Genomic DNA, 22,116 nt, shown 5'->3' on the forward strand with positions numbered 1-22,116 from the left:
ATGGTGAATGTTGAATGTTAAATGATAATAACTTGTTATTGCATTAATAGATGCTGTAGATGATGGCGATTCACACACACAATATGCTTTTACGTATGCAAAACAAAGAGACATAATGGTGCAGTTGTCATCTCAAGCTGCATGTCTGATGGTGATGGTGTACACGCTCGTTCTCTCCCCACATGGTGTGTGTGTATATAGTTGCTAATGAGACGGGGGTACTACCATGGTGTATTTCTTTCTGGACGATAGCAAGAGGTGCAAGCCAAATAAACACAGCGATCGTTTGGGTAAAAAAGGAAATCGCAGTTTTTTTTTGGTTTTCACGGACCTAAAAGCAAATGGCTCCAGGACCGGAAGACGGGCGTCTCTCCTGTTCTCTTTCTTTTCTCTTTTCATTATCTTTATCGGAACAATCCGATTTCTTTTTCACCCCCTTTTGTGCACATCACCTTTTTCATCCCCCTTTTGCAGCATCTGACACCTTTCACGCTTACATATTTTCCACCACAACCCCCTTTCTTTCTTCTCTTGTCTGCAACAAAAACAACAACAACAACAACAGCCAGCTTGTAGTGCCATATAACAACTGCAATGGCAACGTTGACGATTAAACGCAGAACACCTTCTCTTGGTACACTGCCTACTATGCCTCCATCCACACCACCATCAGTGATTGATACACCTATGCCATCCACATCGATTACCAATAAGGCTGCATCACAAGGCGCGTCATTATACCACACATGCCGCTCCGTTCTTGATCGACTTGCAGCTGTCGAAGGCATGGCTGAATTTCTCGATGCTGATATCACACCTCCTTCACAACTCAATCCATCCAACTCTTCTTCAACGACATCATCCATCTCATCGTCATCATCTGAACCTTCGACCCCAACAAGTTCTACCAGCAATGATCCATTGAGTAAACTTTGGTCCATTTGTCGACGTGGCAATTCTCTTTGCATCCTCTTCAACGCATTGCAAAAGGACACGCCTATCAAAATTGAAGATCGGGATCCAAACTTGAACCAGCTCAACGCTTGCAAAGCTAGCGTCTATCACTTCTTGGTCGCATGCAGGAACCAGCTTAAATTTTCTGAAGAGGACGTGTTTACCATCACCGATCTTTATCAAGGAGACACCAATGGCTTTGTCAAGGTAAAACAAAACAATGAACCCATCTATTAACATCACACTCAACGTCCATTGTGTGTCCATTTTCGTTAGGTTGTCAACACAATCAACAAAATCCTTCATTTGTTGGAAGAAAGGGGCGTGATTTCTGTGCGCTGTTCCAACCGAAACTCAGATCCTAATGCACCGAAAGATATACGTGGCAAGGTTGTCATGGAATTGCTTGAGACTGAACGCAAGTATGTACAAGATCTTGAGATTCTCCAGGTAACCTACATATACATGTGATTGATGCTTGACCACGTGTGATATTGATAATGCATTGTAGAACTACATGCGTGAATTGCAAAGTCAAAAGGTGCTTTCTCTTGACACCATCCACTACTTGTTTGGCAATCTCAATGCTCTCGTCGACTTTCAACGCCGATTCTTGATCCAAATGGAAGACATGGCTGAAAAGCCTGCTCAAGAACAACGACTAGGCTTGCTCTTTGTTCAAATGGAAGAGGCGTTTTCCGTGTACGAGCCCTACTGCGCCAACTACTACTCCGCACAAGACTTGGTGGTGCAGGAAGCCCCTAAGCTTCAAAAGCTTGCCAACATTTTGAATCCAACCTATGAGTTGCCATCCATGCTTATCAAGCCTGTTCAGCGCATTTGCAAATATCCTTTGCTCATGAGTGAGCTCATCAAGAGCACTGACAAGACATGGTCGCATCTTGCTGAAATGGAACAAGGCCTTGAAGCTATCAAGCGTGTTGCTGAAAAGGTCAACGAGACCCAAAGAAAGCATGAGAACGTTCAAGCCGTTGAAGATCTCAAGAAACGCATTGATGATGGGGTATGTTTCATACATGTATATGGTATTTAGAATGACCCACTCACTGCCTTGTATTGTATAGTCAAGCTCCATTGAATCTTATGGATCGCTCATGTTGCAAGACAAGCTCTCTCTTATGACCAAGGATTCAGCACGAGAAATGTGCCTCTTTCTTTTCGAACGATGTTTATTGATTTGCAAGGAAAACAAGGAAGCTGCCAAGAACCGCCTTACCAAATCCAATACGATTATCAAAAAGAAGCGACGTGGTAGTCTTCAAGAACGCCTCAATGTGGGTGCACATCAAATCCATGGTGTCTATAACCGATCGCTCAATGGTAAAATTCTCTTTTCAGCTGACTAGCACACATGGTTTGTTATTGACACGTACTCACACGCGCACATAATTAGGTACATGGATGCTAGTAGTTGAATATGGTAAACGTGACCTGGAAAGCTTCACGCTTTTATTCCGTAACGAGGAGCAACTCAAGCTGTGGGAAAGCGCTCTCAACAAGATCAAGAGCAACTACACTAGCAGCACTGGTACCAATGTTCCACACAGCTATCATAGCACGATGCACATGTACGCAATGCCTAGTCCAAGTGATTCTGGAGCTTCGTTTATGGATGATGACGACGACGAGGATGAATTTTATGAATATGAATTCTATGATGAGTTACCACAGCCCACTCGCTCACGTAGCAATTCAATTTCGGCACAATTATTCAACAGCATCCGACCTGGTGGCAAAAACGAGGTCAAGAGTCGTCAATACCCACATCACATGCCTGGTATGAACCTGTCACCATTGCCACGCACCAGCGCAAGTACCACAACGGCGTCATCCAACACCATTGATTATGGAATGTACCCTGTATCACCTCCACCTTCTCATCCATCATCACCCACAAGCTCCTCTCGTATGTATGGTGCCAATTCTCCCCTCGCAGCAAAGTATATGGGTAGCATCAATGGTGGCGGTGGCGGTGGTGGTATCATGCTTCCTACCCCTCCCAATGATTTGCCTTTGCCACCTGTTGTCAATCGTACCCAGTCTCAATCGGCTGCTGCTGGTCTTGGCATTGCTACCACAACCAACAAGAGCCATCATCATCATCAACAACGTCTACGTTCTCAAAGTAGCCCCAACATCCACAAGGCTGCTGTTGCCATGTCTCGTGCTCCATATTCACACGACTCGGTAACCAACAATAGCTCAATCCGCCAAATGGCTTCTTCACCACGACTTTCGGATCATCATGATTTGAAGGTCAAGTTGTCATATGATGACAAGATCTACGTGATCAAGACAACAGAAGGAATCAGCTATACGCAGCTCATGGAAAAGGTCGAACGCAAGATCCGTTGTGGTGCTGGTCTTGGAGGCAAGGAATTGTTGCGCCTCAAGTACTTGGATGAAGATGGTGATTTGATTACAATCAACTCTGACGACGATGTTCAAATGGCTTTTGAGAATCGTGGTCGTCACCCATCCGTCAGCCTCTTTGTCAACGCCTAAACCCACCCATTCTCTATCACACACACATATCTTGTATATCCCACCACGCTCGCTTTGTTCTATTTATTGACCTCAGGCTCTCTCCTATATACCGCACAGACAAACAACCCCATTGTATGTTATACCATCAAGCCCTTCCATATGCATGGGCTTTGATACTTGCCATTCCTTTTGTACACTACTTGTATTTTTTTTCTTTCTTCTATACTAGGTTGTATTTCTACAGTTCCATCCCAAGCATACCCAACCAACCTTTTTTGTTCTTTCCAAGCATATCCGAACACACCTTCACACACACACCCATTCCCTCCTTGTTCCGCCAATCCTCTTTGTATATCTTTGTATGATTTCTTATATGTCCTCATTCCTGTTGTCTGTGAGAGAGCCTATCTCAATCCCCATCACTCTCTTTTGTATATACACACACATTCCCATTCCTTTCATGTTGTATTCTGTTCTTTCCACTCGTTTGTTTCGATATATTTATTCTTTTGAAAAATGACCATCATCATAAAAGTTCATTTGCCTTTTACCCCCTCATCATGTATTCGAACGATCTGGAATAGCTAAAAGTGGTAATCCCGTTCTTATAAGGGGGTTGATTGGGGGCAAAGAGAAGGAGGGGGGATTGGATAGCAGCAGCAGCGGGTAATACACTTGTGCTAGTCTCTTCCGCTATCTCCGTTTGATCTTGTGCATGGATGGATGGGCATGAGAAGAAAAAGGCACGCGGGGAAAAACATCTCATTTTGTTTTGTAAACATGGATGATTGATTGTCTAGAACACGCACGTATACAACATCAGCTGGTATAATCATCTGAATTGGCTATCTCTCCAGCACTTTTCTTTATTGGTATCAAGGTTTAATTTGTATCTTGATGGCACCATCTCTTGCTTCCTTGCAATGTTGAAATGCTTCCTTGACTTGATCCAATGGATACGTGTGTGTAATGAGCGACTTGACATTGATAACTCCTGTACTCAGCAATTGAATGGCGCGTGGGTATCTATGGAAACACATGTGGTGAGCATGCGTATACGCGTTGTGAGCGCGCGCGTGTGTGTGCGTGTGCAGTCAAAATGTTCATATGCAGGTAATCCAATGGTCTTTATGCTTACGTCTGCAAGGGTGAAAATGATGCATACATGTATGCCGCGTCAGCGTTGGTATTCTTAATAACACCTTCCACACCACCTATCTTTTGTTCTTGTCCCCGAATTGTTGCAGCAGGATATACATTCGTTTCCCACACAACCACACCCACACACACATGTCCCATCCTCCCCGCAAATACACATGCACTCACATTACAATAACGACGAATACCACGGATGTCCACTTGACGATTCGCAATCTCGGCCACAGGTAGTGCCTGAATGGATGCTCCAAGTCCAACCAGCACTGCAGCACCACCGTTTTTGGTTAGCTGTAAATGCATGATCAACGCATGCCGATTATGAGGAGCATCGTCAGAAAATTTGACCCAGGGATGATATGTAAAGTAATAAAGTACATTACCAAGACAGCGAGTTGTACACATGTTTCAACACCGGTACAGTCAAGCACACAATCTGCATATCCACCATATTCTTTAAGGATCTTGGCAGCAGTACGACGTGCATATTCAATGTTGGGTTCGTTGGGGCTGGGTTTATCCAAAAGGATTTGGCTATCGGTGTAATAGGATGCCGCAAACTTGAGCCGAGAAGGTGAAATGTCTACATAGTAATTGTATTCAGCATAAAAAAGTACCCTTCTTCCATGATCCTTTTTACCTGCAATCATGACACAAGCAGCACCAGCGGCTTTGGCTGCTGCACAACACAAAAGGCCTACTGGCCCAGCGCCAATAACAAGTACACGATCGCCAACCTTGACATTACCACGCTCGATTGAATATAAGCCCACAGATAATGGTTCGATTAAGGCACCTTCTTCATAGCTAACGTTGTCAGGTAATCTATCATATACAACAAGTATTGATGAGCTTCCTATTTGGCATCATCAACGAATGACTTACTTGAAGCACATATCCTCTGGATGTTTGTAGTAATGACACAACGTGCCATGAACAGGTGGTGTGGCGGCACTATAGTAATCATACATTGAATTCATTAACTTGACATTGATGAGGGGTAGTAACTTACAAGGCCACATCAGGGCATAGGTTGTAAAGCCCAGATTTACACATGTCACAGGTACGGCATGTCACGCCAGGTTCCACAGCCACACGATCACCAGGCTTGAGACTTTGCACAGCACTCCCAATGGCCACGACTTCTCCTGCGGACTCATGGCCCATTACCAGTGGGTCCTTGACAACAATGTCGCCACTTTTCCCATGCGTAAAGTAATGCACGTCGGATCCACAAATGCCCGTTGCCTTGATAGCCACCAGCACATCTTGATTATTTTTTCCCTCATGAGTGATGATGTTGTAGGATTGCATAGCTTCTTGTGGCTCTTGAGGCGAATTACATACCTGTTGGGCCTAACTCGGGCACTGATAGATTTTGCTACAAAGTGAAAAAGTAATCATCATCAATCTTACCATCATCGCATGTGCACCTGCATGAATCCACACTCCCTTTTTCGCTTACCACCACGAGTTCACCTGCTTTCAAAAGTACTGCAGAAGGATTGGGCTGATCTTGGAATATGGTCATTTTGCTTTTGAAGCTGTATGTGGATGTCGTTTACGAAAGAAAAGAGCAAGAATGTTGGATTGTGCACCCATGTTTTGTTGTTTTTTTCTCATCAACCAATTGACGTACCACTCGGATAAAATGCATTGCTTGTGTATGGGTGAAACAATTGTATGCCGTGAGAAGCGTATATGTTTGCATAAGAGGAATGGCGATTCTTGGTGCGACAAGGGTGTAGATCAACCGGGACATGTTGCAACTTTATATCTGGTGAGATGCTGTGATACTGCAACTATGCGTTCTACATGGTGGATTTAGCTCGAGTTACCGCAAAGTATGCATTTTACCATGTACCTTGGCTTCAGCTTTGGTCTTTGCTGTATTCTTCTTGCAATGGCATAGCATGCTGATGTAAATATTTGGGGTCGCCGCTTTCACACAATGCAGCGTTGATGGGTCCACATGCTAGTCGAGCGATTTGTGATCATCATAGTAATCGATTGGCTGCTTTGAACAAAGAAGTGAATAAAGAGCACGCCGATGTTGGTGTATTGCGGATTTTGGTTGTCAGGTTCCTCTTCTTCATTTGCTGATTGCTTCTCCGCAACGATAACAAGTTGCTTTCTAGACTGGATGCACCAGCTTGTGTATGTCAAGAGGCAGGTGGATTGTGTATGACTTGGGGATATCTATCATAGTATGAGTGTAAAGTTGATAGCCAACAAGCAAATCCATCCATACCAGTGGAAGATCGGAGTGAAGCCGTCTCCATCCAAAATATTTTGTTTACAGCGTCAACCTGCTCTGCTGCTTCAGGTTTACCACTCGTTCTTGACATCGCCCACACACACGCAACCCTCGCAGAGCTCTCTGGAATGCGCAATGTCACGGGACGAACAACCGATTTGCTGATTCAATCGCTTATACCCAATGTCGCCTCCATCACTACACGGCTCACCACTCGCGTGTCGTCGTCGTCGTCGTCGTCTTCTCCATTGTCTCGTATTGCTCGATGCAGCGGCTGTGGTTGTCCAATACGCACGTCAACAGTAAACCGACCATTTTGGAGCGACATGTCTCGACGATGGATAACGACAAGCCATAGCAACAACCACAGTGTTGTAGCAGCAGCCAAATTGGATCCGATTCAGTACTTGAATGTGTCAATAAGCGAGCTATTACTCAAGGGACGAGCTGCCGATGCGTTATACAGGTACATGCGACTTGTTCAGTATCACAAGAGGATGCCGCCACACGAGACTTTGTATCAACTATGCCATGGATTGTATCGATCACACAATTTGAGGGGACTATACGCCGTTCATGATACCCTTTTGCTTTACTATAAGGAACGACCCATGTCCCGACGACGACGACGCATCATGCTCTATCTCAATACAATGATCATCAACCTCGTCTCCAAATCATCATCACGTCAACTATCACATCGCCATCAAATCGCTGAACCTCCAACGCGTATCATTGAACAGCTATGTCGTGAAATGACGGATCTCAAGCTGACACCAACAAAACATGTGGCCGTATTCAATTCAATTCTCAATATGCTTGTACAACATGGTCAAGTGGATAATGCGTGGATATTATTCGATCACATGCGACAAGATGATATCAATCCAAGTGCACGTACCTATTCCATCATGCTCAAGACAGTTGCACAAACCAAGGATTTACATGCAGCAGATCAATTGTTGGAGGATATGCATCAACGTGGGATTGCTACGGATCAAGCAATTGTGGGTGGGCTGGTCACTGCCCTATGTCGTCGTAATGCATTTACAACCGCTCAACGTCTTGTCGATCAAATGTACTATTACAGCAATGGTGATCCTAGGCTTATGAGCACCGAGACACGAGCACGACTCTTGGCATACATCTCAAAATGGGAGAAACAAAGGCACAAGAAACGTTTGCGATTGAAAGCTTGGTCCAAGAATGCAAAGCGAAGAAAGCAGCAGCATCAGGATAGCACAAACACACATCTCGAGGAGGAAATAAAGGTGTAAATGGTTTATATGTATTTGATGTATGACTTGATCCAAGGCTACTTATGATTGACGCGGATCTATATCTACAATGAAGATTATAAACTACAGCTAGCTTGTACTTTATGGGATAGCGTATTATGGTAGAGGGGATATTAGTATAAGATGAGTGGATGGTAGATGCCGTCTTCAAGACATGTATCTAAAGTCGGGATGCTATGGAAAAGATATGAGTACTTAATAAAACAACACCATGTTGACTATTGCTTACATGATCACAAAGCTCCTCGCCTTGACAAGCCTTGTTGTATTCTTCCTCGGTCATGTTCTCGCGTTTCTTGTTCATGCGGATCAGCAGGAATTTGTAAATGACGGATAGCACAATCGCACAGGCCATCAATGCAGCACAAATAGTATGACCACGTGTGTAATGGGGTGCATCCCACGCTTGATAAACTTGGCCACCCATAGCACCTCCTGTTGGGGGATAGGTTAATTATCACCCTAATATCATCATCTTTGCTTCTTATGTACATACCAATGTTTCCAAGCGACACAATAATAGCAGTTGCCACACCACGTTTTGTTTGGCCACCAAAATTATTGCTGAATGTTTTGTTCAATGAGTATAAATAAAAGTGTTTCAATACATGTAGCTTTTTTGGAATACGAACCTGAACCAACTAAGCATGGGTGCAATGGGACCAAAAACACCAGTTGCAGTGATGCATGCAGCGACATACATGGCAACAGAGCCTTTGTCTTTCAAAGTGACAAGCAACACGTAGCCAACCATACCAACAACTGCAGGAATGGCAATATGCTTCAAGGAAAAAGTTAGCTCACCATGCGACTTGTAATTCATGCACCCTTCCTTTCTCCATGATATGCACTTACCAAGCCTCTTTCACCCTTTCTATCAGCGTGCATGGCAACAGCGATCGTGGCAACACATGCTGGATAAATGTCAAGCCTTAGTATTCCAAAGTAGTCTTTGATACAACGGTCCCACCCCTCATTAAAGGATATCCTTACCGAATGCGTATGGTGGTGCCGACATGGCTTGTGCAGTAAGGGCTGTAAATCCCATACCACTGATGATGCTTGGCATGAACATACTGAGAGAATAAAGCGGTGTCACCTTTTTTCGATATTACATCTGTCAGCTGATCCTTCATTGATTGATCTAATTCAATAACCACTCACCAAGGAAATAAAAATGGCTGCATGCATATACACCTTCCAATCCAGAAAAGCAGCAAGCACTTGCTTCTTGCTAAATTGGGTCTCTGTTGCTGGACCAGCGTCTTTTCGTAGGCGATGCACGATAATTTCACGTTCACGTTCGCTAAGGACTAGGATAATGTGTTAGTTTTACACATGCTATCGATGCACTCTTTTATGCAAACTTACATTTGCTCTTTGTTTCCGGGAAATCAGGAAGGGCAAAGTATGTGCAGCATGCAAGGACCAAAGTTGGAATAGCCTCAATGACTTTTTGGGTACGTTGTTAGTACTCCTCTATTTAGCAAGCAATGAACCAAAATCATCCTTACTAAAGATCCATTGCCAACCATGCATGCCTCGAATGCCATCCATTTGCATGATTCCGTATGCCTGTCGACCTGCGTGTGAGCATGTATATTGCACTTTTTGTATAGCCGATCACTTACCAATACACCGCCAAATGCCTATAGTAGCACAAGTAGAGATCAATTGTTAGTCATTGTAGATCGGTAAAAATGGTTCATCCGTGGACACAAAGGCAATACTTACACCCGCCAAAGTTGAACATCCAAAGAAAAGTGCCAAACGGGTTGCCTGCTCCTTTCTTGTGTACCACAATGTCAGATAGAAAATTACGCCTATGGGAAAGAGATACCGCCATTTAATACCAGCCACTTTTTCCGTACCATACAATCATTCCGAAGCCTCACCTGGGAATAAGCCAGCTTCTGTTATACCGAGAAAAAAGCGACTTGCCAAAAGACCTAATCCGAGGAGATCAGAATACACCTCATACTATGCTAAAAGACGGTACCTGCTGCATTGTGCACGGCTGCCATGCACGCCATTACCTATAAAGTGCTTATGTAAGCATACACATTACAAGTCGCATACCACACTTTTATCACTTACCATGCCCCATGACAGCATCACGATCGATATCCATTTGCTAGGACCGATTTTCTTGAGCATAAGATTAGACGGCACCTCAAAGAGGATCTAAAAACCCCGAATGGATCAGCATGAATGAACAAAAAAGCTCAGCCATCCAACCAGAATGTGCAATTGGGAATGACTCTTTCCACTTACATAGCCAATGAAAAAAATGGTCAATGCCAAATTGTACTCGCTACCGGTCATATTCAAGTCCTCTTGTAACCCGGCAACCTTGGCATTGCCTTTGAAGAGGATCGAGTTGTCTCGTTAGCCATTGGGGGAATCATTATCACTTGTATGCACTCATTTACCAATATTAACACGATCCAAAAATGAACATAGGTAAAGAAGACCGACGTAGGGAATGATCCGCAAATCCAGTTTCCATCGCAATTTAAGCCATTCCTTCTCATCAGGAGGCACGAATCCATCGTCCGTAGTTTCATAGCCATGCTCCAAGTCATCGGTAGTATAAACCTCTGCCTTTTCTTCGACGACAATCGTCTTTTCTTCTTTTCCCTGTATGGTAGCCATGGGATGGGGTTTGGTGGTGGTGTTGGATGAAAAAGGAAGAAAAACAAAGCGGGATCAAAGCATGTGAGGAGTAGATTGCTTTTATACACTAAATGATGCATACATCTCCCATTGTGTGATGTTACTCAGCATCACCATTGTTACCATACAAGATGAGATTCGGATCCCACACACACAACTCAATATCGTGTACGACCCTATAATCGAGTGTGGGGAATGAGGCGATATGACACACTGACCAATCATCCATATCAATCTTTTCTCAAGCCCCTTGCCACAAAAGGATAAAATCGGCCCATAGTAGCTTATCAAAGCGCACTGTGGGTATGTACGTGGGACTTTTTACACCACTGCCATCGGCTTGAGCTTCCACAGTTTCCGTTGTGCGCAGGTTGTAGCTGTCCAAAGACCAGGGATTGTGCAACAAATGGCTCCCATTCACACGATGCATCAGAGGAACCTTCTTGACAGATGCAAACCGCCACCATAGCTATGGATCAACATTTGGGTTGGGTTTTTCTTTGCATGGCAACGCAAGCTCTAAAGAATGAATGATGCTCTTGTAGGTTGATCACATCACCGAGAATAGGCGTCTCCATTGATAAATGCTCAAGTTGCAACATTTTCATTTTCAAAAACGGCCATAATCAAGGGCGACCTCTTTTTGAGTGAGATCGATAAGGCCGTTGTTGCATATTAAACTCCTGTATGCATAATCCATTCGAGGCTATGTTGATGGTGATACCTTTATTAGATAGTAATGGCTGACCATATGCCAACCCATACACTCCCATCGCCAATGTATTATGCTATTAGATTTGAAAAGTGAAAGCTGTTTTAGTGTAATGATGATGCTTGAGCTGATCCACTTGAAATAGATCAAAAGGCATTGCCCCCCCCCCTCAATGAATGTATCTAAAATCCGGATGCTACATACAGGATACAGAATGTGGGTAAACAAGCATCAAGTTTTTAATGAGCATACCTTATCACACAAATCTTTGCCTTCACATGCAGCTGCATGTTCTTGCGGTGTCATTGTATCCCGTTTCTTGTTTTCCCGAGCAAGTCCCATTTTGGTCAAAATTGATAAAATGCAGGCTCCTCCCATCATAGCAACGCATATTGTGTGGCCACGAATGTACTTTGGTGCGTCGTCAGCTCGATAAATTTGGGCGCCTATGATTCCACCGCAGTTGGCCATCCCTGCAACAAATGCGATAGCTACAGCACGCTTAAAGTGACCACCTTGATTGTTACTGTTCCAAGCGACTGTAAGTGAAAGCACAGGGAATATGCCACAAGCTGCAACAATGGATGCCCCATACAAAACAGCATTGCTGTGATCTTGGAGTGTGGCAAGCATGATGTAACCAATCATGCCGATCAAACAACATACGACAGCATGATATCCACGCTCCACGTACTTGTCCGAGGTATACGCACATAACATTGTCAACGTACATGCTATAAAAACAATGATGAGATTTTCATTGTGGATGTAAGCACCACGCATTACCAACTGCGTAAGGGGGAGCTGACATGAGCTGAGCGTGTATGTTATTGTATCCCATGCCAACAATGATCGAGGGGAGAAAAAGGCTGAATGAATACATGCATGTAGCTGAACATAGCTGGATTGATCCAACAGCATACATCTTCCAATCCGTCAATGCCATGGCAACTTGTCTCCAAGAAAAATGTTTCTCTTTGGCTGGCGAATCTTGATCAAGTAGATGAACAAGAGCCTCCTTCTCTGAGGCAGACAAAACTAAATGGGTATTAGTACTTGAAAAGTATATACCTTTTTTTGGTATTGCATTATCATGCATCACTCACAGGACGATGTTTCAGGATAGTCAGGTAAGTAAAAAAAGGTGACAATGGTCAAACACAGAGTGGGTAGTGCTTCCAAAATGAATATCCATTGCCATCCATGTAAACCTTGAAGGCCATCCATGTACATGATACCGTATGCCTATGATGGAACAAGGCAGGGTGGTTAAACACACCAGGTTGCTGGAGAATGCATGATTTTCATTACCGCCAAACCACCAAAGGCCTATCATATGCATAAGATTACAACGAATGAGGATAAGTATTTAGGGAAACACTTGCCCCTGCGATTGTGGATGACGCCCACACCATAGCGATCCGCACCGTCTGATTACGTCGAGGATACCACACCGATAAATAAAAGGCAATTCCCTGTTCACAAACCATATCCTTAGAATCTTGAATAATCCACCCTATCTCCATCGTATACTCTACTGGAAACAAGCCGCTTTCAGCCAAACCCAGAAAGAACCTTGCAGCCAATAAGCTGGGTCCATCTTTGCAGGCAGCCATGGCAGCCATAATGACACCCCACACGAGCATTATTAAGCTAATCCAGTACCTTGGGCCCATAAGCTTTAGGAACAAGTTGGCGGGTACTTCAAAGATGACCTATGCTTGTTGGGTTGGCATTTTACCGAATGCGTGGGTTAAGATGCTTATTCCAATAACGTACGTAACCGATAAAAAAGATTGACATTGCCCAGTTGAACATACTTTCGCTCATACCAAGATCATCAACAATACCATCAATTTTGGCATTGCCGATGTTTACTCGGTCAAGAAACGAGCAAAGATACAAAAGGGCAAGGTAAGGTATTATACGACGATCCAACTTGAAGAAGAGACGTCTTTTCTCGTTTTGATCTAGTATTGATGCGTTATCTACATGCTGTGCTTTGCTTTCTTGTGAGCTGTAAATAGGGTAGACGTTGTCGTCCATGCTGGAAAAGTAAACAACTGCAATTAGGTAAAGAGAGTGATGGTATATATATGCCATGGATATGCCCAACCAACAGGAGCTTCAAGCATGCTGCTGCTCATAATGCAGCTGTTCTCCTTTATGTGGCACTTACATGCATGCTCATCTTAACCATCCTTTGGTTTGATATGCAATTATTCAGTGTCAGTCATCAACAAGCCGATCACACTCATCCTCATTTGTCTTATGCAAAACATCCAAATTGCATAAGTGAATAATGCATGTGGATCTTCGTAACCATAGGAATGATTGATGGATGTCAAAGGTTTCCATGCCAACACGGTACCACGATTCTCAAAGGGATTGCGTCCACAGTTACCTGCTCCTTCCCTTATATATATATTGATCGAAGATGTGTACCTGCATCGTTGGGTGTGCTTACATATCAATCAAGCTTGATTCATGAACAACTCTCTTCCATGGATGCCTTTCACAGCTGCAATTCTCTCCTTCCTCTGTTTGATGATCCATCACCCTTGCCACTTGAAGTACTCGAATACAAATGTAGTACATAGGAACTCTCGATATAATCAAAAAGGACCTTGGCATTGGCATGACACTTCAATGTCTGTGCACGAGGTTATCATTGATATTGGCTCAAATGATGTCAAATGGTGCTAAGTTTTGCATCCTCACTGATATAAAAGCGCCGTTGTCTTCATGAAACATACTGAACTGTTATTGATAATGCTTTGACATGCTAGCTATGAAACATGCTAAAAGATAACGTATGCTGATGGCTGGATCCCTTGTAGGCTTCATGTAACCGAAACGTTGGTGCTTATTGATACACCTGTTTGCCAGCAGAAGCGGTAACACCCCCATTCCTTGATGATAGCTATGTGGATAAGCTCCAGTCATGTGCTTCGAAGAGAGCCTGCTGCTGAATCTCACAGTTGCCTTTGTACTCGTCAATTGCTGAACACGTAGGCGTCGTTGCCGATCCAACCCGCACCTCAATGAGCTGTTGCTATAATTCGCCGTCGCAAGTTGGTGGATCAGAGTCAAGAGTAGCGTTGAATTGGATGTAGTATTGCCATTGTAGTGTGAAGACGTCGGTAGAAGAGGAAGGTAGCAAATGATGTTGCAGCAAGATGGCCGGTAAAATTCATTCTTCCAAAACCTAGTTACGCCGGCAAACCATGATGATACCCTTTTGGTACATGTGTCTTAGTCATTATGCCTTTCTTTGTAGCTAGCGACCTTATGTTGTATGTGTCTCCATGACAATAATAAAACTTTCATTGTCTCTCCTACCATTCCAATCTTGCACAACCCTTTAAAACATGTACTCCCTTTTCTCTCTCTAAAAGTGAGCACGCTTTGTTTCCATCTCAATCCCTGTCACCAAGGAAAGAAATAGAACCACTGCTTATTCATATGGCAATGACTAAAGAACAAAAAAGGGATCCCGGCACTGCTCTATTTCGCCGAAAAGAGAAGCTTTGATATCCGCGGTGAATAGATCACGCATTGTTGTAGGCCTGCATCTTCCATCTGGATCGGCTAGTGACACCAAAGTGGCTGAGGATATCTAGTGGGGGACCTTGTCCTTGGACAAAGATTGATAAAGCTCGAAGGAAAATAATGCTGTGTGAGTAAATGGCTAAGCTCCTATCTATAAAATGGCTATCCCATCCATCCGATTCATGCTACAACGGCTTTGAGATCAACCTACTTCTTTCAAAGTAGCATTCGTTCTTGACTCATGTACCGATACTATGGATTAAATTTTATCTTGTATGTGATGCAAGGCTGAGGAATCGATTATGAGCTTTTTGGATGACCACCACCACACATACCCAACCAACAAGGCTACCGATCTTTTTTTTCCTGTGTGATGAGAAACACCCATTCAGGGTCGTGTAGCGGACAATCAAATGCTAATCGTAGCAACCAGGGCCAATAAGGCACGTGACGATGTTATGGTTTCACGGGCGACAAGTGGACTTTTAACCTTGCCAAACAAATGCTTGTGTGGCAGCTTTGGCCAATGCAACATCTTTCTTTTCGTCCTTTCACCCGTCACTATTACCCACCAGCCCCTGGAAGCAAACATCAGATGGATCATAATAGCGATACCCAGCAACGACCACCACCACCAAACCTATCCGAAGTCAAATCAGGGCACGTGGAGGATGAATCATTGCTGCCAGATCGAAAAGAAGCTCGACGGCTCTTTTTCAAAATCGATCTTCGCATTATACCCTTTATCGCTTTATTGTATATCTGCTCCTTCCTTGACCGAGTTAATATCGCCAATGCCAAAGTGGCTGGATTAGTTGAAGACCTTGGTATGAGCGATGACATGTACAACTGGGCGGTTTCCATCTTCTTTATCAGCTATGTAAGTTGTTGGGATGATTGTTCCTTTTCGGTGGCTTCTCCATCAAGCATTTTACCAACTACCCCGCACTATTTCATTATTCATATACCAGGTCATCGCTGATGTGCCATCAAATTTAATGCTTAAATTTGTTGGCCCAAGACGTTGGATCGCAGCCATCATGATAACGTGGGGCACAATCACTGCAGCCATGGCAGCAGTCAAAAACGGCAGTGGTTTACTTGCCGCAAGATTCTTCCTGGGCCTAGCGGAAGCAGGCCTTTATCCAGTGAGTTATCGGACTTTTTGGTTGATCTGATTACAAATTTAATAACCGAGTGAATAGGCTGTTGTCTACCTGCTATCAGTATGGTACCCTAGAAAAGTACAAGGTCTACGTACAGCATTGGCTACAAGTTCAGCATCCAACCTTGCAGGAGTAAGTCTATTTTCATTCATTTTTGTCTCTCATGCTTGTGTCTAATGGGTCAATGCGAAATTTAGGCTTTTGGTGGCGTATTAGTAAGTGCCAGCACCAAGAGTAACAGCATCAAAGGGAAGCGTTTCAATATAAACTCACGCAACGTTACACAACAGGCATATGGAATCATGCATATGGATGGCCTTCAAGGTTTACATGGATGGCAATGGATCTTCATTATCGAAGCAATCCCTACATTGGTGATAGCGATATGCGTTTACTTCCTCTTGCCCGATTACCCAGAGACATGCAAATGTAAGTCATTCGTCTCAATCAACCCTGATTTGGTGCTTATCATTGTAATAGTCTTAACACCCGACGAGCAAGAAAAAGTTACAAGGCTTATCGAACATGATTCTCCATCAAGAGAAAAGCACTTTTCTTGGAAGCAAGTTCGCATGGCATTCACTGATTGGAAAATGTATGCGTTTGGTAGCATTTATCTCTTGTCAGCTACATGCATGTACGCGTACGCTATGTTTCTGCCCACGATCGTGGTAGGCATGGGCTATAGTAGTCTCAGTGCTCAACTCATGTCTGCACCACCCTATGGCGTTGGTAAGTTGAGAGCAATGATCATGATGATATAGGAGCAAAAGTATTCAAACGATGGTGCCTATAGGTTTTGTTTTGACGGTGATCACAGCATATACCTCGGATAGGTTTTTGGAGCGTGGATTTCATTTGACAGCAATAAGTCTTGTGGGCATGATTGGCTACATCCTGCTAGCGACTTTGGGAGAGGATGTTCCTGTTGTCGGTCACTATATTGCAGCAATCATTGTTGGTTGTGGGATTTTCCCACTAAGCATTAACACTGCTTGGATGAACAATAACCAAGGTGGAAGGACTAAGCGAGCGGTGGTAATTGCCGTATTCACAATGATGGTATGTATGGACATGTACTACGTTGATGAGCTCTTTATTGATACGCATACAATCTCAGGCTAATTTAGGCGGCGTGATTGGAGGTCAACTGTATCGAGCTGACGACGCACCACGATACATTCGAGGACACACAATTTGTGCCGTGTTTATGGGAGTGACATGTCTTTTAATTCTTGGCACAAAGTGGGGTCTTTATCGAGAAAACAAGCGACGCGACGCCATGACCCACGAAGAATACATGGCTGCATGTCAAGGCACTGATCTTTGTGATAACGTAAGTATTGCAATGTCCGGTGATAATACACGCAGGCTATTAACCTATAACTATCACAGCACCCGGATTACAGATACATCCTATAAAAGACATAATACGATAATGTGGCGCATCAATCATGCATATGAAGCCATGCCCCTTGCATAAAACCAGAATCACTTTACCTAATAACGCTTCCCGCTCTTTTCTATTATACACGTTCCCCCAGCTCACTCCTTTTCACATCTGTCACCTTAATCAGCAGCATTTACGCCTCTATTGACAAGTGCAGAACCATACACAGTCTCGATCCCACTTCATGTATGAGTAGATCTCTAAAACTGCCACCTTTCATCATTAAACGAACAAAAACAACCATGTTTTTGCATTGCTTTATTGTATTCCAAAGACACGCGGTGTGATAGCGTTGAAGCTCTTTGGCCGTACTTGCTCTGCAATGGAAGTCTGCAGCTTGTATTGATTGAGGAATGACCAATAGTGCGCTTCATGGACCGTGCGCTGATTTAACATACAAGTCCCATTTTGCGGAATGTGATCCATTATGTGTTGGCTACCTGAGAACCCCGTTATACAGGTTATGAAAACCATAACAATGCTGCACGAATGGATGATGATGATGATTGCCTTTTGTGAAGGTACGTAAGTAAAACAGAATCCAACCATGAAGGTGTATCAAGGTATGTATCACATTTGCATGTAGGAGAAGGTCGAGCTGCGTAAACCAATTTGTATATGTAAAAAGATACGTATACATGTTGATGGGTCACTCATCCTGAAACTCAATGGAGGGATCTCTTCACTTTTTCTCTTCTCAAGGTCATCCCACTTCCCACTCCTCCTTATTGTATTACAAAAGCCATGTACTTCTTGCATGACCGATAACCGAAACCACCTTTATTATTCCATCTTCGAAGCAATAGTATGTAATCCACAAGCTAGCAACCTCCAACAAGCGTGTAATAAATAAACAATGCTTTATTTCATCTCGCTATCTTGCTATGTACTGTACATTGCCACCACCATCCTCGTAGTCGTCCTCCGTCATCATTCCTACTCGTCACCAGTCGTCAATCTCATCCGTCACACCAACATCCAAAAATACACGAGTTGAAAAGAATGGGATCTTGCAGGCTTCCTTTTGAATCTCGTTGTCGTTATCATCGTAATCGCCATTGTTGTGTATGTGGTAATCATCGTAATCGTCGTCTCTATAAATAAGAAAGCAAGCAAGTTAGACCATATGATGCCGGGAATGATGACGATTTGGTATACCGTTAGGCTATCCTCTCAAAGGAAGAAAGCAAATCAGAAGGAATTCACAAACCAAATCACCACCATACGAGCAACGTCGGGCGATCCCTTGTTCTTGAGAAAGCACTGCACGAATCACGCAAGGCCAGTTCGATCCATGGCAAGGAAGGGCTCACTTACGTAGAGTCCAGGCTCATAGTTGTCCTCATTCATCCTCTCCAAAGAAAGAATGATCCCCAATCCTTCCAATCATTTCCCACCTCATGAAAAGAAATCCTCAAGGGAAAGAACGAGCCTGTCACGAGAAGAGCATGTTGGTTCGCACTGATGTCAACACATTCACGGCCGGGGCGACTACAAGCTGTTGCAAATCCCCTTTTACCTCAACACGGTGACCATGCTCTTCCAAAAACCCATCGTCGTCGACCGATCACCTCAACACAGGCCTGTAGAGCCCTGGACGCGTTCCAAGAAGCTTTTCCAGCACACTTGGCTAGTGCAGAGCGACGCAGCGGCCACTTGATACAGGCTGGGACTTGAACCCAAAGAGATGATGATGATGATGCCCCAAGTTGCATTGCCTGACCAAAGAAACCTATACAATTCATTATTAGCACACACACAATGAACACCCTTTTCATTGTTTGTTTCATTGTACTTGCCTTTTCCATAGACATAAAGATCCTTTGTTGCTGGTTGTTAGAGACCGAAAACCATGGTGTAGTGTTGTTGAGCCGAAACAGAACGCCAAACCAGCCAACGCCTTGAAACCAAAGTTGTCCCCTATGCAAGCTAACGCGTCAATGGAACAAGCTTTGCTGCAACATTGGACTCTGAATGTACCTGTTGACACCAAGCATAGAGCGGGAATAGCAACGAACAAGAGGAAGCGACAATATCGCCATGGCAACCACCAACCACCAACCACGCTCATTCCTCAGCACTTGGACACACTCATTCCCTGACAATGCATGTTCAGAACTACATTAACACCTCACAGCCAACAAGAGCACTCTTCTATAATACATTACATAAAAGCAGAGGAGGGAGAAGCGTTGTTTCAAGTCGTGGAGCTGCTGTCCCCCAAGTTTAAATCCCCTACTGCTATTACACTGAGGCCACTCAATGACCCCACACACACCATCCACCCATCGTCATCATCACCCTCGTAATAGACAATAGGTACACGTAAATAAAAGAAATGATCCTCACGTATAGCAAAAGGGTGTGTGCCATTTTACACTTTACATGATAATGATGATCCAACAACAGCCATTACCTTACTACCAGGTTAGCTCGAATCATGAAAGTTAAATGATGGGCATGCTGGGCTGGAGCAAGACAATCGTTCGTATGCATTGGATTGGGCAACAAAGTTGAATGGGAGGAATGGGCTATTAGCTGGCAGTTTACAAATAACTTTGCAAAATGATTTTTCTCATATTGGGCGATACTTACTGTGTTTGAGCGTTTTTCAGTCAAATCCTCTCGGATCATGAAAGTTGAAGGATGGGGATAATGGGCTGGAGCAGGACAATCGTTCGTGTGCATTGGATTGGACAACAAAGGTGAATGGAAGGAATGGTCTATTAGCCGGCAGTTTACAAATAACTTACCAATTTGATTCTTCTGATATTGGATGATGTTTCTGTGTTTGAGCATTCTTCAGTCAAATCTCATCGGATCAAGAAAGTTGAATGATGGGCATGCTGGGCTGGAGCAGGACAATCGTTCGTACGCATTGGATTGGGCAACAATGGAGAATGGGAGGACTAAGGTTATTTGCTGGCATTTTGAACTATTCCAAAATAGTGTACAAGAATCATGCATCGCCTGTGCTGAATGACTCAAGTTACACAAACACGCCCTCTGCATCTTTTGCTCTATTATAGTCATACTACTTTACATTAAACAAAGTCCACTTCTCATATAGCATCACGCTTACAAACATAAAGGAGCCTGTATCTCCGAACTTTACAATGAAACGTGGGGTTTTTATTAGAGCAATGTGCTCGGCTTGGCCAACTACACCTTGGGTGCCAGTTTCATGATCAAACTTGCCAATCCCAGATTTCGCAATGTCGCCTCCAGCCAAACTGGATCTGGGGGTCGACCTCTTCGACGACGACGACCAAAAAATATTTTTTGGGCTAGTTGCGACATTGAACGTGAAACTTTCACACAAGGTGCTGTTGGCCAAGCCGAGCCCATTGCTCCATTAAAAACCCCACGTTCGATTGTAAAGTTTGGAGATACAGGCACGTTTATGTTTGTAAGCTTGATGCTATATGAAGAGTGGTCTTTGTTCATTGTCAAGTAGGTAGACCCTGGCAGAGCAAAAGATGCAGAGGGTCGTGTTGTGTAACACAGCTACGTTTGCATGAATGAAAGGGTCAATGTATAATTACTTTATGGATCATCTAGGAACAGGCATGTATTGCTAGCTAACAGCCACTTTTATCCAATCATCATTGTTGCGAGATCCACTGCATGGGAACGATGCTCCTGCTCTAGACATTCATTTCCATGATTAAAGTAGGTTGATCCGAGCTGATTTGACTGAGCTGCGGTCAAAGAGAGATTACATCACTCTGGACATAGAGTACGCTCGATGTAGCTCAACCGATGTAATCTTGTGTGAGCGTAACTCAACCAAATCAGCTCGGATCAACCTACTTTAATCATGGAAATAATTAATAAAACAGGTGCATCGTCCGCCTACAATAGAATGCACAAAAGTTGGGAATGCAAAAGTGGCTATTAGCTGCCAATGTATGACATAAAGGGAGGGTTGCGTACCTGTCATGCATTGTCTCTGAAGTCCTGACTTTTAGCTGAGGTACCCAAGAGGTCCTTCTGCATCTTTTGCTCTGCCAGGGTCCACCTACTTGACAATGAACGAAGACCACTCTTCATATAGCATCACGCTTACAAACATAAAGGTGCCTGTATCTCCGAACTTTACAATGGAAACGTGGGGTCTTTGATAGAACAGTGTGCTCGGCTTGGCCAACAGCACCTTGTGTGAAAGTTTCATGATCAAGCTTGCCAATCCCAGATTTCGCAATGTCGCCACCAGCCAAACTGGATCTGGGGGTCGACCTCTTCGACGACGACGACCAAAAAATATTTTTTGGGCTGTTTGCGACATTGAACGCGAAACTTTCACACAAGGTGCTGTTGGCCAAGTCAGGCGTTGCTCTATTCAAAACCCCACGTTTCATTGTAAGAGTTCGGAGATACAGGCACCT

At 43.8% G+C, this 22,116-nt stretch overlaps 6 protein-coding genes across 6 annotated transcripts; 3 read left to right on the forward strand and 3 right to left on the reverse strand.

Moving 5' to 3' along the window:
- Nucleotides 1–594: 594 nt before the first annotated feature.
- Nucleotides 595–3,480, forward strand: O0I10_000754 (uncharacterized protein; the record flags this gene model as incomplete). The annotated part of the gene is made up of 5 exons (XM_058480860.1): nucleotides 595–1,161; nucleotides 1,231–1,404; nucleotides 1,466–1,978; nucleotides 2,040–2,295; nucleotides 2,369–3,480. 5 exons carry the CDS (start codon nucleotides 595–597, stop codon nucleotides 3,478–3,480), a joined length of 2,622 nt encoding a protein of 873 aa, XP_058348424.1.
- Nucleotides 3,481–4,337: 857 nt separating this feature from the next.
- On the reverse strand, nucleotides 4,338–6,148 carry O0I10_000755 (uncharacterized protein; the record flags this gene model as incomplete). The annotated part of the gene is made up of 9 exons (XM_058480861.1): nucleotides 4,338–4,488; nucleotides 4,601–4,680; nucleotides 4,789–4,908; nucleotides 5,001–5,200; nucleotides 5,258–5,442; nucleotides 5,503–5,571; nucleotides 5,630–5,885; nucleotides 5,965–5,998; nucleotides 6,083–6,148. The coding sequence occupies 9 exons, from the start codon at nucleotides 6,146–6,148 to the stop codon at nucleotides 4,338–4,340; spliced, it is 1,161 nt and encodes a 386-aa protein (XP_058348425.1).
- Nucleotides 6,149–7,002: 854 nt separating this feature from the next.
- Nucleotides 7,003–8,151, forward strand: O0I10_000756 (uncharacterized protein; the record flags this gene model as incomplete). The annotated part of the gene is made up of 1 exon (XM_058480862.1): nucleotides 7,003–8,151. The coding sequence occupies one exon, from the start codon at nucleotides 7,003–7,005 to the stop codon at nucleotides 8,149–8,151; it is 1,149 nt and encodes a 382-aa protein (XP_058348426.1).
- Nucleotides 8,152–8,319: 168 nt separating this feature from the next.
- On the reverse strand, nucleotides 8,320–10,827 carry O0I10_000757 (uncharacterized protein; the record flags this gene model as incomplete). Its single annotated transcript, XM_058480863.1, has 16 exons — nucleotides 8,320–8,346; nucleotides 8,402–8,607; nucleotides 8,669–8,736; nucleotides 8,805–8,953; nucleotides 9,028–9,086; nucleotides 9,166–9,271; nucleotides 9,337–9,485; nucleotides 9,544–9,624; nucleotides 9,687–9,747; nucleotides 9,804–9,821; nucleotides 9,907–9,995; nucleotides 10,068–10,121; nucleotides 10,172–10,208; nucleotides 10,270–10,356; nucleotides 10,447–10,535; nucleotides 10,605–10,827. 16 exons carry the CDS (start codon nucleotides 10,825–10,827, stop codon nucleotides 8,320–8,322), a joined length of 1,503 nt encoding a protein of 500 aa, XP_058348427.1.
- Nucleotides 10,828–11,729: 902 nt separating this feature from the next.
- On the reverse strand, nucleotides 11,730–13,606 carry O0I10_000758 (uncharacterized protein; the record flags this gene model as incomplete). Its single annotated transcript, XM_058480864.1, has 8 exons — nucleotides 11,730–11,756; nucleotides 11,813–12,294; nucleotides 12,347–12,598; nucleotides 12,667–12,805; nucleotides 12,872–12,889; nucleotides 12,946–13,035; nucleotides 13,099–13,275; nucleotides 13,340–13,606. 8 exons carry the CDS (start codon nucleotides 13,604–13,606, stop codon nucleotides 11,730–11,732), a joined length of 1,452 nt encoding a protein of 483 aa, XP_058348428.1.
- A 2,008-nt stretch (nucleotides 13,607–15,614) lies between these two features.
- On the forward strand, nucleotides 15,615–17,700 carry O0I10_000759 (uncharacterized protein; the record flags this gene model as incomplete). The annotated part of the gene is made up of 9 exons (XM_058480865.1): nucleotides 15,615–15,992; nucleotides 16,084–16,260; nucleotides 16,318–16,410; nucleotides 16,476–16,493; nucleotides 16,569–16,707; nucleotides 16,759–17,010; nucleotides 17,075–17,340; nucleotides 17,399–17,614; nucleotides 17,674–17,700. 9 exons carry the CDS (start codon nucleotides 15,615–15,617, stop codon nucleotides 17,698–17,700), a joined length of 1,566 nt encoding a protein of 521 aa, XP_058348429.1.
- Between the last annotated feature and the right edge of the window lie 4,416 nt (nucleotides 17,701–22,116).

This window comes from Lichtheimia ornata (genome assembly GCF_029851405.1).
Source record: "Lichtheimia ornata isolate CBS 291.66 chromosome Unknown scaffold00002, whole genome shotgun sequence".
Lineage (NCBI taxonomy): Eukaryota > Fungi > Mucoromycota > Mucoromycetes > Mucorales > Lichtheimiaceae > Lichtheimia > Lichtheimia ornata.